The 16200-nt window shown below is 41.1% G+C and overlaps 2 protein-coding genes and 1 long non-coding RNA gene across 3 annotated transcripts; 1 reads left to right on the plus strand and 2 right to left on the minus strand.

The window, feature by feature from the left end:
- Positions 1-452: 452 nt before the first annotated feature.
- LOC122049239 lies at positions 453-1008 on the minus strand. The gene is made up of 3 exons (XR_006130894.1): positions 868-1008; positions 646-778; positions 453-481 (listed from the first exon to the last, which is right to left on the minus strand). It is a non-coding gene; the product is annotated as an uncharacterized LOC122049239 (long non-coding RNA).
- A 9313-nt stretch (positions 1009-10321) lies between these two features.
- Positions 10322-11625, minus strand: LOC122046039. The gene has a single exon (XM_042606526.1). The coding sequence runs from the start codon at positions 11547-11549 to the stop codon at positions 10458-10460; it is 1092 nt and encodes a 363-aa protein (XP_042462460.1). The 5' UTR covers positions 11550-11625; the 3' UTR covers positions 10322-10457.
- Positions 11626-14022: 2397 nt separating this feature from the next.
- Positions 14023-14704, plus strand: LOC122046041 (60S ribosomal protein L39). Its single transcript, XM_042606528.1, has 3 exons — positions 14023-14147; positions 14240-14343; positions 14430-14704. Exons 1-3 carry the CDS (start codon positions 14145-14147, stop codon positions 14476-14478), a joined length of 156 nt encoding a protein of 51 aa, XP_042462462.1. The 5' UTR covers positions 14023-14144; the 3' UTR covers positions 14479-14704.
- Positions 14705-16200: the final 1496 nt, after the last annotated feature.

Raw genomic sequence — 16200 nt, forward strand, 5'->3', positions numbered from 1 at the left:
GGTGCTAGACAAAGCCAAACGTTAAAAGAGAACAAATTTGGGCAAACATTGATGTTCGTTAAATGACAATATAATGGCAAGAAAGGACATACAATTCTTGTAAATTTGATAGGCCATCCAAAAATGATAGATCACCAGTTAACTTATTGTTCTCAAGGTGACTGCAAAAAAACAATTCAAAAAGTCTAGCGAATGATTAAGTGTTTGATATATAAACCAGCAATATTTATATATTACATGTTTCTAAGACTTAAGCATGCACCGAGAGCAGGTATATGGCCACAAAGCACGTTTCCATCAGCCATCTGAAATATTTGAATTTGACACAGTGACAAGGAATCATTAAATCCATCAACAGTTGTGCCGAATGAAATAAATTGACTTGGAACAGAAGTAGATTCTAACTTACAATTCGACTAGGCCAGTTAAACTAGCAAGCTCTGCAGGTATATTCCCCATCAAATTTCTCCCTGATAGTCTACTGTTCATTATACGAATCTATTCATTAGTTCACGCGGCGAGAAGATAGCTAAAATTTGTACATTAGCAACAATTCATAGGTCAGCTAGAGAAACTGGAAATCATGCATGGGAAAGCAAAGCAAACATGACAAAGACCAATGAGATTTAGAGAAGCATTCAGTACATTGAAACAATTTGTGGTTGCGGATCTGAATTACATTGAACCCATGACCATGGAGCTGGTAAGCATGGATCTCCACCTTCTTGTGCCCAAACTTCTTTTGGGTAATGTGATACAAAGCTTTCCATGGTCAGTGCTGAAGAGAAAAGAGGTATAAAGGATACACTCTAAAAGAAAACAGTGTTGCTCTAGATTACCAAATTAACAAGATATTTCTTTACTTACCGTCTAGGGATCCATAATTTATCTCCATATACTTGTATATCTCAAAAGCATTTAAGATAGGTCCCTTGGATGAATCATTTGTTTTCTTAAAAGCAAAAGACAAGACAAAAGGGAGACTTATATTATATGATCCCGGTTCATATAGCCAAAAGGGAGAATTTTCAAAAGTTTAACTTGAAAAGAATAGTCAGACCTCCAAGTGAAATCACAGTCCAGATTTTTCAATACAAGGGTCCTAACAATTTAAAGAATAAACTCATTGAAAGAAAAAAAACACACCTTTTGGTTAAAATTCCATCTCTCCCTTGATGGAATAAAGTCCTCTCCATTGCCAACTCTGAGCTGCAACATTTGTTTTAGTTGTCATAAATAACCCACATCAGCATTTTGTACATGTTGCTTCTTACCAACCCAACCTATTTTCATGGCATGCATTATAACCACTAAGCAGTTATTTGTTTTTGTATTTATTATCAATCAGATATTATTCTAAGTTTCCATTTCTCCGTGCTTAAAATTCCAAAGCTGCCAATAACAGATATATCAAACGAATTTGAGGTTAGGTTACAGATTCATGACATCCAAATTAAAACAGTACAATTTATTAGCAGTGAATGCAAAAGAACCAAGCAGGTAAAATCTCCCAACAAGTTGGATTTCTGAATCGCTTCTGCTTCTTTTAAATATACAATTTTTTCCAATTAATGCCAATAAAAAGACAAGTTATGCTTTCAACTTTTACTGGATGATTCTTAGAGTTCAACGCATCGTACTTTTGATTCCAAATCTCTAACTTTATGAAAAGAACCCATCTAAATCTTATCAGAATACATTAAAAAAACAACGAAAATCAAACATTGAAAACAAGCACAATTTGATTGGATCGATGATAGGGGTAAGCCAACAGCAAGATCAAAAAGTAAAGCTCCTTTAGATATCTCACCTGGAAGACGCCCGACGACGGAGAGACCAATGAGAAGGATGACTGGATGCCGCCCGAAGAGTCAACGCCAAGCACCGCATGGACAAGCCGCCGCTGGAGATCAAAGGTCGAAGCAGCCGATGCCTCAAGGTCACCGGCGAGCTGTTTCGCACTCCATTCGCTACCGGAGCTGCGGCACACGAAGGTGAAGACGCCCATTTCTTAGTTCTCACTGATACGCACGCGAGCTCGCGCCGACACAAAATCCCAAACCCTAATCAACAGCTCTTCTCCACTCTCAGATACACCCACCGCCATCCCCATGGAGGACCGACGTCGGCAACTCATCGGCGATGCGGAAACCGGCACCGTCGGGTCTATCGAGGACACCACGATGACGAAGATGGGGAATCTCATCCAATAGATTATCGATATCGAGCTCCTCCACTCTCTTTCTCATTATCACGTCTCGCTCCTCCAAGAGTCTGGCAGAATCAGGAAAGAAACGGGATAAGAGGAGAATTAGGGTTCGACGACCAGGATTTGTGGCACGGGGAGCCTTCGCGAAGGCGAAGAAGAAGAGTGTGGAGCAAGAAGACGATAGAAGGGGCTTTATATAGAGGAATGTGAAGAGGGCGAGCCCAGAGTACCGTAGACGGCGAGAAGATGCAGGAGTATCTAGGGTTTTCGACGAGAAGATGCAGGAGGAAGAAGTAGAGGACACTTACTGTTAGTGGATTTCATGTCGGAGGTCTTGCTGGTGAGGGCGTCCTTAATGGACTCGTGGACTGCTGCTGCTCCTAAGCGGCTCCGGTGAACAAGAGATTGTGAGAAAAGAGAAAAGAGGGACGGATTGAGAAGATAAAAGGGTGGAATGCGGCGGCAAAAAACTTTCGGGGAGAGGGAAAGAAAAAAAGCGGGGCAAAAATTGGCGAAGGGGAAAAAACGGCGAAGGATAAAAAAATACCAGTATTCAACATCACTTAAGACAACGACTTTTAAAAACTGTTGTCGTAATCCCAAAAAAAAGCGCACATAGACAACAGTTTTAAAAAACTGTTGTTGTAGCATTTAAAAACCGTTGTCGTAGTCTTAAAAAAACATAAATAGACAATGGTTTTTAAAAACCGTTGTCGTAGGCCAAAAAAATTGTTAAAAGACAACGGTTTTGGTTAAAACCGTTGTTAAAAGGCAAAAAGACAATAGTTTGGTATAAAACCGTTGTCGTTTGAGTGTTGTTAAATGACATTTTTCTTGTAGTGATTGTTTTCCGCATCATGTTAGTTTTGTTTCTTTGTAAAAATGTCAAATACAAGAGGCATGCGATTCTAGTTTTCGAAATTGTGTTCTTTTGTTTTTTTCTTTTCCTTGTGATTTGATTGTTCTTAGAGGTTAACCTAGGGTTACTATGGGAAGGTTAAATATTTAATTTTCTTAAAAGGCTTTGTCTAGTCGGTGGTGGTTGCTCCCATATCCAAGAATGTCATGTGCCTCGCCATGCAGTACTGGAAGCCGATTTTGGAAATAGATATTTAATTGTCTTCGTGACCTAGGTGATTTGGATCGAACGTATTAAGTTCCGCAGGAGATCCAAGTCTAAACCTAAAAGAACAAATAAATTAAACTTAGGATCAAACGTGTTAAGTTCCGCAGCCGATCCAAGTTTAATTTAAAAGAACACATGGTAGCTAGGAAAAGGTTCAGACCTTTATACAAAATTTTTGTACAGTGGAACCGTTAGGTTTTCCGAGTAGCAACCAACAAAACTCTGGCCATGAACACTGAGCAAGCAGTTATTAAATTTTTATGGGTTAACATCTTGTGTCAATTCAGAATTCCTCACAAGCTAGTCCTAGATAATGGATGGTAGTTCCAAGGGCGCAAGATCAAAGAATGGTGTGAAAGGTTCAATATTCTCCAACCCTTCACTTCTGTGGCATACCCACAAAGCAACAATCAGGAAGAAATCATCAATCAAGAAATTATTAGGAAAATCAAAATTAATTATATGTGTGAAAACTGAGTAGAAGAGCTCCCTAGTATTTTATGGGTTTACTGAACCACCTCTAGGGAAAGCCCAGGAATGACGCCTTTTCATTTAGTCTATGGTAGTGAATAGTGGTTCCAGTCGAAGTCGGCAAAGAGCCCATTAGGCGGCTGCTCCATGATCAAAATAATGTCGATCAACATCTCCTAGAGTTAGATTTCATCAGCGAGACTCGCGATCGGGCAATCACTAGGCTAACTGCATATCGACAAAGGATGCGATAGAACTATGATCGATGAGTCGTCCCCCATTCCTTTCAAGAAGGAAATCTTGTTTGGAAGAAGATCAAGCCAGTTGGAGATGTCAACAAATTAGAACCTCAATAGGGGGACCCTTCATAGTGGTGCGAAAGCTTGCTTCGGGAGTATACTACTTGCAGGACACAAATGACAAGAGGTTGAATAGACCATGGAGTGCAAATTAGCCTTATAGGACTTGAGAACATTTTTGCTTCAAAGGATGTGAGTTGTAAAATGTACTCTTCCCTTTACTTAGTGAAAAGTGTAAAAATAGGCTTGTTCGGCCTTGCGGCTAAAATCCCAAACTCTTGGTCTTTGACAAAGTTATAAGTATGGTCCCCCACATGCCCCAACGACCTTCTGATTGGTAAAAATCTAGACTCCCATGTCTTTAAGGCCAAGTTATAAGTGTGATTTTCCACACATCCCAGGCAAAAATCTCAGACTCTTGGTCCTTGACCAAGTTATAAATGTGGTTCCCCGCACGCCACAACAACCTTCCGATCGATAAAAATATAGATTCTCACATCTCTAAAACCGAGTTATAAGTGTGATTTCCCACACTTCCTTGGTAAAAATTCCAGATTCTTGGTCCCTAACCAAGTTATAATGTGTTTCCATATGCCCAACGACCTTCCAGTCGACTAAAAATATCAGACTCTTGATCCATGACCAAGTTATAAGTGTGGTTCCCCACACGACCTAACGATCATCTGGTCGACTAAATTCCCAGACTCTCGCATCTCTAAGACCGAGTTATAAGTGTGGTTTACCACACGCCCTAGTAAAATTCTTAGACTCTTGGTCCTTGACCAAGTTATAAATGTGGTTCCCCATATCCTCCAACGATCATTCGATTGGCTAAATTCCCAAACTCTTGCGTCTCTAAGACCGAGTTACAAGTGTGGTTTCCCACACGCCCTAGCAAAATTCCCAAACTCTCATGTCTCTAAGACCGAGTTATAAGTATGGCTACCCACACGCCCTAGTAAAATTCCTAGACTCTTAATTCTTGACCAAGTTATAAGTGTGTCTCTCCAGACACCTCAGCTAAAGTTCTTGATTCTCGCGTCTCTAAGAACCTACTTATCAATATGGTCCACACACATATTCGCCGCTCAGTTGGCACTCGTCTAAAACTGAGCACTCGCCTCACTCGACACTCTGTTTTGGCAATTGCCTCACTCACCGCACTATCGACACTGGCCTCACTCGTCACTCTATTTGGCACTTGCCTCACTCGCTACACAGTCGACACCAGCCTCACTCGCTGCTCGGTGGACACTGACCTCACTCGTTGCTCAGTCAACACTCGCCTCACTCGCCACTCGATCAACACTCGCTGCTTTGTTCGGCACTCGCCTCAATTGTCGTATGGTTAGCACTGGCCTCACTCATCACTCGGTCGGCACTTACCTCACTTGTCGTTCTATTCAAAACTCGCCTCACTCGCCGCACGGTTGGCACTCACCTCACTCGCTGCTTGATCGACACTCACCTCACTCGCCGCTCGATCAACACTCACCTTACTCACACAATGCTCGGATGACACCCACTTCATTAATGCCCTCTTAGAAGCTTACATTTGGTTGCTCAAAATGAAATGGAAATCGATACTTAAGATTTGAAGTTACTGGAAAACCATGAAAAATCAAAAGGCATTATTCCACAAAAAAAAAGAAACCTATTAGCAGGAGCCAATCCCAACAAAAACAAGAAATGAAATAAGCCTAGGTAGGATTTGGGAAAGCAACATCAAGAACGTCATCAAAAATGTTTTGATGGCCAATAAATCTTTTAGGAAGTTGCACCGTCAGATATCTTGTCTCCCTTAACTGCTTGATAGCCACATCAGTTCCATAGGAGAATATTTTCATAATTCTCCTGCTAAAATCAGGAAAGCGGAAGTAATCAAGCCTATGGGCCTCCAGCAGGCATGCTTCCCCGGTCTTATAAGATGTTAGCTCGGCTTTCATGGTTTCCAGCTCAATGCTAGCTGCCTCCAACTTGGCCTTATGAGCATCTAGGTCTTTTTGTTGATTTTCAATTAATATATCATTAGCCATCAGCTCAACTATTTTCCCTACCAACTCAGAGATCTAGTTGTTGGTCTCTTTTAATTTCGGAGTGAGGGCCTTGGCTTCATCCTTTTTTTTGTCCAAATCGGACATAGTCCGATAACTCCTCATACTTTCATATTTGAGCTAAGACTCACTAGTTTACAGAGTGGTTTGCAACTTTTGTACGGTCACAGATTGGTTGGTCGTCTTCTCTCTCTCCTCCAAAAGGGCCTTCTCAGCCTGCGATAGTAGTTCTGAATAGGCCACCGCTTCAACCCTCAACTTGGCAACCTCCTCTTGAACCTCTTGTGACTGAGGTGCCTAAGCAGACTCTAACTCCTCAACTTTTTTCTTCAAGGCCTAGTTCATGTGATTCAAGTCTAATGGAATCTGGTAGAGGGATAGCCCCCCGAAAATCAAAACTAGAAAAAAAAAATGGCAAAATCTCTTTAAGAAATGCAAAATGTTACAAAAGCACTTACTGCAGTTACGTCCTGGCCAAATACATATGTGAATCTGGTCAGCATCTGGTTAATGGGTTGATCCATGTCTTGCTCCCAAGCCTAGGCCAATTTATCCTTTAGTCGCACAATACGGTTGAGCAGGGGTGGATCTGAAAGGGAGTGGGTCAGTCCTCTCTGTGAGGGAATTGCAAAAGTAGCGCTTACAGTGTTAGTTGGAGGTGGTGAGAGAGCACAGATCGGTCGAGTGGCTATAGGAATGGTTGGTTGAGGAGGGTCACTTAAAAGTTGACTACTGAGGGATCCATCGGAGTCAGAGTTGACTAATCTACCAGTTGTTTCCCCATAACAGTTGCAGAAGATTCTCCCTAAGTGGACGGTGGACACATCGAGGAGGTTCGATCGACAGGAGTCGTCAGCCAACGTCTGCTATGATTAATCCTCATTGACTCGTTAGATTCTATGGACTCGGAGGAGACTCTTATAGGCATCATGGAGGATCAGGACAACATCATTTCCCCTGTACTGGTAGCTACATCACTTCCCATCCTACTAGTTGCGCCCTTAACATCGGCTCCCTTATTGTCAGAGTCGATCGGCTGAATTTCTTGCTTAGCTAGAATGGCTCCGCCATGCATGTTTAGCTCGGCTTCGTCAAGCCTCATGGTGCGCTACTCACGATTGTCTTCCACATAGTTCTACTTGCAAAATAAAAAGAGAACTTTAATTACCAATAATAGCAAAGACTATGTGTTTTTCTTACCAAAAGAAAAGGTCAGTCTAGCCTTGATCGGACTAAGTCCAAATATATACATAATGTCCTCTTGAATCAATTTGACAGTGTTGAGCTTCAAACTTGATAGGGCATCAGAAGCAAGTAGATAATTAGGCTCCCAATGAAAAACACCCAATTTCAGAGGAGGAAGATCCATCTACCAACCGGTCAGCCATTGAAAGGGAAAATTTGATGGAATAAAGAAATAGTGGGATTTTAGCCATTATTGAAAGAAAACATCTTGTCAAAAAAGACTGTCTTCCGTCGGACTTGGGAAATAAAAATCTTTACCTCTACTTTTTTGGGATAATAAAATAATGAAAGATGCGAGGAGACAAGGAGACTCGACACGACTTAAACAAAATAACTACCCCAACATAGTAATTGAATCAAATTCAGGGCCAACTATTGAAGGGGGGTGTAAAAATACTGGGAAATCTAAAGAAAAAAACCAGTGATGGGAAAACGAAGGTCACCTATAAGCTGGTCTGTAAAGAACGTGACATATTCTGGAGGGGGAAGATGGGGGCGATCGAGGGTGTTGGGAATAATGATATAAAAGTCCACCAGAATGTCGTAAGTTAGCTTAAGCTGATCCACCTCCTGGTCGCTGATATCTAAGAGCATGGTAGTGTACCACAGGGAGGGGATGTGCAACGGAATTTCAAGGGTCATAGAATCGAAACAAGTAGAATGAGAAAAACACTAATAACTTGCAAAAGAAAGCAAGAATGAAAGGAAGAATCAAGGTGAAGAAAAAATAGCCGACGAAAGATAGCGAAAGCAGCTGGAGAAGGTAAACACATGAGCATTTACTCTAAGCCGCCACGACTTATAAAACTCTTAGGGTTTTCTAAACTCACCGTTTGATTGCTTGGACAAAAAAGGAAACTAAAAGATTACCATCGTTCGATCAGAGAGACAACGGAATTCAAACTGTTAAACGTGTCTTCAACAAACCTATCATAGCTAGTGACGTGGATGAGCCATGTGGCAATACTAGATGAATTGACATTTATGATGGATATGACAAACGAATCATGACCATGATACACCCTCATGCATATCACTACCCCTTACCGTGCATTTATGGCACCTGTAAGGCATATCATTTTCCATTATCAAAGTATTGATGAGACCTGATATCTCATTTTTCAAGGAAGATGGCGACAATAGTAAACTTGTGTGAATGGTATCAAATTTCATATCAGATAGGCAAAATTAAGAGAGTATCTATTCAGTCAATATGAACATCCTTTAACTAGACTTGAAGGGGTGATTTGTGATACTATAAATAGAGAAAGGGTTGGGTTGAAGGAAAAGGGTGTCAATGAGCTTGCATAGGTGGTGATCAAAGTCAATGGATGGTTAGAAAGCCAAATAGCTGACCTAGTAGCTCCCCACACTCCCGATCGGCCTTGCCCATCAGATAGGTTCCTTGTGGATCTCATTCTCGGTGCAGACCGGACTCACTTGGAGCTCAACGCCCTTCTCGCTCGATCGGCCTATCGGTTGGATAGGTTCTTTGTAAACCCCACACCCGACACAGACTGAGCTTTCTTGGGATTTGGTTCCCCTCTCTCCTGATCGGCCTTGTCGATCGGGCAGGCTCTCTACGAGCCCTACTCTCTGTTTGAACCGAATTTACTCAGGGCTCTGTTTCCATTTTCCCGACCGGCCTTGCCAAACGGGCAATATCCCAATGTCCCAATGCCCCATTCCTGGCTTGGACCAGATTCGCTTAGGGCTCTATTCCCACTTTCCCGATTGGCCCTGCCGATCATATATCTCTTAATATCCTAATAATTTACTCCTGGCCTGGATCAGACTCACTTGGGACTCATCTACCTTCACTCCCGATCGGCCCTGCAGATCGGATAGGTTCCATGTGGACCCCACTCCCGATGAGGACTGAACTCACTCAGAACTCAACTCCCCTTAGTCCCGATCGGCCCTGCAGATCGGACGGGCCACAAAAGAGTCAATATTGACTTGCTAGATCGTCCATAGAACTCTGCTCTCTTTGAGAATATTGATACGGCCTAGTTAGATCATAAACATAAGTGGACTCCCTAAAAAGCTCATCTTCTAATTAGTAGCCCAAGAGGTCTCCTGGCCCAAAAACCTAATTACTATCATTAATACAGTACATGAGTTTATCAAAGGATCTTATTTACACACAGATACTTACACCACCTACCTATTAATGTGATTGATGGATGCAGTATAAGCATAACGATAGAACAGACAGATTGATTGCAAGATAATGTTTCATTAATACAGAAATTATGAGGGGCATTATAAAAGGAGATCCTTTTCCGTTGGCACAAATACGCACATGCACACTTGCGTATCTCTTCCTCTTTGTCATTGCTTGCTTTGCTTTGCTCCACCATCATTGTTTCAACTTGATTATCGAAGTAGCTGTATTAGGGACCCCCTTACCTGCTTACTGACAATTTCCTTTTCTTCTCAGGGGTTCTTCGAGTCGGTCAATTTGCACGTCACATCACCGACAGTCCATCTTCATTACTTCCAAACATGATCATTTGAAAAGTGCAAATGGACCACGAGAGATAGCCCAACACTATAAGTGATTCGAGCACCGTATGTATGTATTTATTTACATTGTGCACTGTGTGAGAGCAAAAAGGAAACCTAGCAAGAATGATGGATACAAAATGTCTTCTCGTTCAAGTATTCAATTTTGGTTTAAGAACATGTTACCAACATGCAACTGACTAATTGACTTGGTTTCTAGGTTGCCATGGTTAGTACCACTTATTTGACTTGATCTTTAGTCACAACAAAAGGATAAATTGTATGATCTCTTCCACGAGTTAACTACTTTGTGATGTAGATTATTTGCGTGTACATTTTAGTCACTCAAATTTGTTCAACAAATCCAAACTGATACATTATTTTGTCTTTACCAAAGAATCAATCAATTCACTTTGCGAAGTTAATCAAGATCTTCAATAGAAATCAAAATCAATTTTTTTTCTAAATACAAGAAAAAGGGGAAAAATATTTTGTTTATTTTTTACTTTTTTCAGGAATCAAATAAAAAGGCTATGATGATGTCATTAGTGTTTCCAGGCGTAGACCAACAGCGAGAAGCCTTCCGCCCGCCGCATTTCCTCCTCCTCCGCGCTCGCCCACTCAATCACCGTCGATGCGCTCCCCGTCGACGCCGACGAGGAAGAGGAGTCGGTCTTCCTCAGTCTCCTCCCCCTCCTCCTCTGTCTTTCCCAACAGCAGCCGTCGCCGCTGCCTCTGCCCCAATCGGTGTTGTGCCCCGCGGCCGGTGAACCTTTGTACAGTGAGCTCCCCGTTTGCTTCTCATCCTCCTCGAATCGGAGAAGAAACACGGCCTGTCCCATCTCTTCCACACCGGAAGCGGCGCCGGCGGATGCCCCTTCGTCCATGGCCTGAAAGAACCACTTATGGAGGTCCCACGAGACCTGGATCTTGCTGTCGCCGAGCTCGACCTTCTCGTTCCCGCGGAACTTCCACCGGAGGCGGCGCACCAGCAGGATCCGCTCCCCGTCGATCTCCACCGACATAGCAGCCTCCCGGCCCTTCTCCTTCACTTCCAGATCGATCGCTATCTGGTGATCCTGACCGCCGAACCTGGCCCGAGTGCGGTAGCATCTCCCCCCACCGTGGTCCCCTAACACGACGTGCTCCCGCCTCGAGATCGGGGGCTGAATCAGAGAGATTTGTGGCGTATGGGCTTTGGACTTCCTGGGGGCCGCGTCGGCAAGATCCCCGGCGACGAGAAGCACCGCACCGTCGAGAGAGGCGGAGACGGAGTACCCGGAGACCGGCTCGGGGCCGCCTCCGGGCGGGAAGCGAGCACGGGTGAGGTCCCAATTGAAGTCGACGCGGCGCCGGTCCTTGAGGTGGAACCGCCGCGCCCCCCGCCGCTTCCACAGCAACAACGGCCGGATGCAGAACGAAAGCACCTCCTCCTCCTCCTCCTCCTCTTTTTCCTCATCCGCATCGGCGTAGAAGCGGAGAACGGCGCAGAGGGAAACGCCGAGGGCATCTCGGGACCAGGTGAGGCAGGCGACCCCGAGGCAAGTCTCGTACACCGACGTCGTCAAACTCGGAACCGACGGCCCCGCCGCCGCCGCGCCGCCGCCCCGGAAGCACACCAGGATGCGATCCGGCATGCTCTCTCTCCAAATCCAACACTCACGAATCGGAATTGAACAAGAACTTGATTTTGATCGGAAGACGAACGAAAAGAATCACAGGGAAGGGGGATAAGGGGGTCGCAATATAAACCTAGAAGACCGCGGCGGAGAACTCTCACAGCTCGGTGACCTTAACACTTCCGTCTGATTCTAAATTTTTAATGTCTAATATTTGCTTATTTACAACTAATAATAATAATATCACTTATTTTTACAAGCTGTTGAATTTTGTTTACTTTATTCGAGATTATATTGACTCAATATTCCTGATTGGAATAAATGGGTGAGAAAAATCAAATGTGAGATACTAAAATAAAAGGTAGGAAGGAAAAGAAATGGTCAAACTTGGTGGAGGAGTTTTGACATTTTGATGAATGTTCAATGACCAAGTTGAGATTTGATGGTTGAATGCTTGGACAATGGACTAAATCCAATGCTTCTTAGCTGATAGGGCGATTGCGGTAGGGGCCTCCAAATCAGGTTAAAGTCTAGGGGGTCAGTTGATACGGGATTAGAGTTAAGGAAAAGTCAATCCTTGAAATCAGTATAGTTAATCTTCGCGGCCAAGAGGTAATCCAACCAACCCAATGAGTCGGTCAGATCATTCGGTCAAGAGGTTATCCGAGCGGGCCAATAGGTCGGTCGGATGTCAAACCTCTTAATATGGACGAATAGATCAAGAAAGTCAGCATTCTCTAGGACCAAGATTTTTTTAAGATAACATAACCCCCCGAGTCGAGTCAAGGTTAGCTGACATGATGATCAAAGTTAATGAATGGTCAACCCTTGAAGACAGCGCAGTGCCCCCAGGGCGTAGCGCAGACGGTGGGCGCATGGTATCTCTGGCGTAATGGCCAGGGGTCGATTCTCAGGAACTGACGACCTGGGGTTTACCCCGCCATGCGCTTATGGCCTGTGTACTTGCATGAACCTCCCTTCATATCCGTGGGGCCGACACTAGGGGAGTCGCTAAGGTAGCGGATCTACCTTTTTTGAAAACAGCGCTGTCAATCTCCGTGGCCAAGAGGTTATCCGATTGAATACGCGAGCTGGTCGGACGTCAAACCTCTCAATATGGATGAATAGCTTAAGAAGAGTCAGCACTCTCCAGGGTCAAGATTTATTTAAGATAGCATAACTGAATAGTTCGATCGAGCAGTTCAATTGATCGGAACTACGGTCCGATCGAATAAAATGGGCACTCGGTCCGATTGAACTCTTTGGTTAAAATCAATAGGCCAAGTAAGGGATGAGTTCCCGACGATATTCTTTATGCCCGATCGACCAAGTAACTGTCGACTGAATCATGGGAAAAGCAATTTTCCAGGTAAGCGGGTTGTGGGCCCCCAATCTAACGACCACATATTCCTTTTTAAAGTTTTGTGTCACGAAAGACAATGAATATTCTATATGTGGATTGTACATCAGAAGCTTCCTCTCTAATAAACGTAGAAATTACGGGTTCATTTTGAGAGAGGTGTCAGAACATCTTTATGGTCTGTCCTTTTCTAGAATTGTGTACAGACTACAGATAAACAATAATACTATAAAAAAGGGTCTCTATTTACGGATGCGGGTACGCTCATATTACGTGAGACTACGCAATTTTTACTATTCATTCATAATACTATTCATCATCTTTTAGTAATCACTAACTTGAGCATCGAAGGATATATGTTGGGGAACTCTTCCCTGGCTCGATCACTAACGCTCCTCTTGAGACATAGGAGTGCTTCAAAGTTATATTTGGATAGCGAGATCAACATCTATGCCACGTCTCCAGTATTTTATCTTCATTGATTTTAAACAAGATTATTAGTAACCATGTTTCAATGTTTTTACCAAATGGTTAACATTAAGTTAATTCTAGAAGGGCATTGTTAGGTTTGAGTTTTAAAAACCAACTTGACTATTAGTTGAAATCATAACAGGAATATTCTTGAGATCTAGTAGTCTAGTTATTTCTGTGTAATTTACAATGTCAACTACCATGTTAATATATTATTAACTATGGGTAGAGTTCAAAGTTGTTTCTGGATAATCAACTTTGATTTTTTTTTTTCTAATAAAAAACTTAATTATGAATTAATTTAGATGATTGGAAATTAATGAGACTAAGACAAGTTAATCAACTTGTGACTTGTGGACCAAAACTTGATTAATAGGTGATCGTTACTAGAAAAAAGAACATTTAAGAAACTCATTAGATTAAAAATCAAACTTCTAAAACTAAAGAGTAAAAGGTGATAACATTTAATCTAGTATCATCGACACCAACTAGATCCATTTTACCGTGGCAGTAAAATATTCAACATTGTTGCACCTCAAAGCAATAAGTAATTGAAAGAAATGCAATTTTAAAAATAAAAATTAAAACAATTCTATTATTATTATTAGTAGTAGTAGTATTATCTCGATAAAAAAAATTAACATGGGCCGAATTAGGCCATTAGAAGGCCCTTTCTATCAGGGTGTATATATGCGAACGGATCCTCCAACATAGGGTTTCTTCAGTTTGCTTCGACTCCAAGGTTTCGCTGCGGCCGACCGGAGCTCTTATCAGCAGCGGAAATGGTAAGAATCTCCTCGCCGTCTCCTCCATTTCTACGATCATGTCGATTCGAATGGTCAAATCGAGTTTTCCATCTTAATTCCTTTTTTTTTAGCCATCACACAAGACGTTCCGGATCAAGAAGAAGCTGGCGAAGAAGATGAGACAGAACAGGCCAATTCCTCACTGGATCCGCCTGCGGACGGACAACACCATCAGGTGCGTCTGCTTTAGTTGGTTGTTGCCTCTCTTTTTTTTCCCTAGCCATCTGATCTGTTAACGGATTGTTTCGCTTGGTTGTTCAGGTACAACGCGAAGCGCAGGCATTGGCGTCGAACCAAGTTAGGGTTTTGAGGTTGCGCCTGATCCACCCGTTTGTTCTTCTTGATTGCTTTTGTCAGCTTTCACATGAATCATGCCTTATTTTAACGGATTTTCATGTTATTATGTGTGTCGGAGTCTAGTGGAGATTGTTTTTAAAGTGAAATTTATATCACACCTGAGATTTACTGTGATGCATAAATACTTTAAAATTGGCTTCTTCGGTATTTGAAGTAGCATTTGAATGGTGTTCTTTGTCTCTACTTATCTTTATAGGTATTTTGAATGATCCTGTTTCAATCACTCGTATATCAGTATTTTACTTCATGATATTTCTTGTCCTAGACTATGGCCATAACTGCATCCTCTAAGAATAGACTTGCATTAGAATGTTAGATCTTGATGCTACACACTAGTACTTCTCCTATGCAGCAATCAGCATGATTAGACACCTTTTGAATATTTCAGAAACACTAGTTACGGATGGCGAAACTATTGATTCCAGTCTACTTACAAATTAAAGGACCTAAACCCATCTTCAACAACAAACATCATATTAGATATAATTTTCACACTAAAATATTACAATTTCAACACCAAATATTATTTCAATTCCAATTCAGTTACACCATATCATACCAAAAACGAATATTCATTAGAATATTCTATTTTTTTATTCATAGTTTAATTATCAACCTACATTTTAATTTATTAACATTTTTATATGATAATTATTATTATATTTAAAATTAATACGTCGTTGATATTTGATAGATTAATTTTTTAAAAATGTTGGATCCAACTAATATATATATATATATATAAGTTATATTCTATTAGTATCATTTTTATTTATAGTTGTTTGTTAGATTTAGTGTTATTCATGTTTTTAAATTTTTATTAGTAATATTTTGATTGTCATTACTATTTTTATTTTGTATATCAGTGTAATGAGTGATGTGCTTTACATTTATGCATATCAAAATTTTTAATATTTTATTGTATTTTTTTATAAAATTAGTGACATAATTTATAAATGTAATTATAATTTAAATATATTAAATAAATTAACAATAAAAATTTTAATAAATTAAATCTTTACAAATATGCATAATAAAATTAAAATAGGCTACTAAATACACTTATAGTAATATTAAGTAATGGGGACAAAGAAAATAATAATTATAAAGTAATTTTTATGATTGGTATACTTTGATACTACTTGTAACAGCTCCCTCAAATGAGACTATCAATTTGTAACTTGTAGATACAACTAATGGCTAAAATTTTCTTATCCCTTAGTGAATAATAGTTTACTCACCTATATTCTATATCTCCTTCATTGGCCTACAAAGATGTCCCTATGTATCCAGAGTCCCTTATGCCATTCATACAAAAGTAAGCTCCCCATGAAAATGAGTCTGTCTTTATTTATTTATTTATTCTTTTTTTTTTATTTGAGTCACTCAGAAAGGCCTTCAGTCCTCAAATCTTTTCCTTTTACTGGTGCTTCATCTCTTCCTCGTGATTCTTTGAAACTAAGACCAAATCAATTAATGAGTAAAACTTTATTAATGGTAGTAAAGATGATTAGACATAAGGGGTGGGAGGAATTTTTTTTAAGGACATGCCTACGTCAAAAATTAATCAACTGGATATCCTTGTGGGGACTTTGAAAATTTTATTAATGATTCTTGTTCTTATTATCCTTGTGGGGACTTTGAAAATTTTATTAATGATTCTTGTTCTTATTGT

The sequence above is a fragment of the Zingiber officinale genome, chromosome 2B (assembly GCF_018446385.1).
Source record: "Zingiber officinale cultivar Zhangliang chromosome 2B, Zo_v1.1, whole genome shotgun sequence".
In the NCBI taxonomy this organism is placed as follows: Eukaryota; Viridiplantae; Streptophyta; class Magnoliopsida; order Zingiberales; family Zingiberaceae; genus Zingiber; species Zingiber officinale.

Excerpts from the sequence above, each read along its gene's own strand:
- LOC122046039 (XM_042606526.1), bottom strand. The coding sequence starts at position 11,549 with ATGCCGGATCGCATCCTGGTGTGCTTCCGGGGCGGCGGCGCGGCGGCG.
- LOC122046041 (XM_042606528.1), top strand. Across the intron at positions 14,344-14,429 it reads CGGACGGACAACACCATCAG|GTACAACGCGAAGCGCAGGC; the intron begins GTGCGTCTGCTT and ends TTGGTTGTTCAG.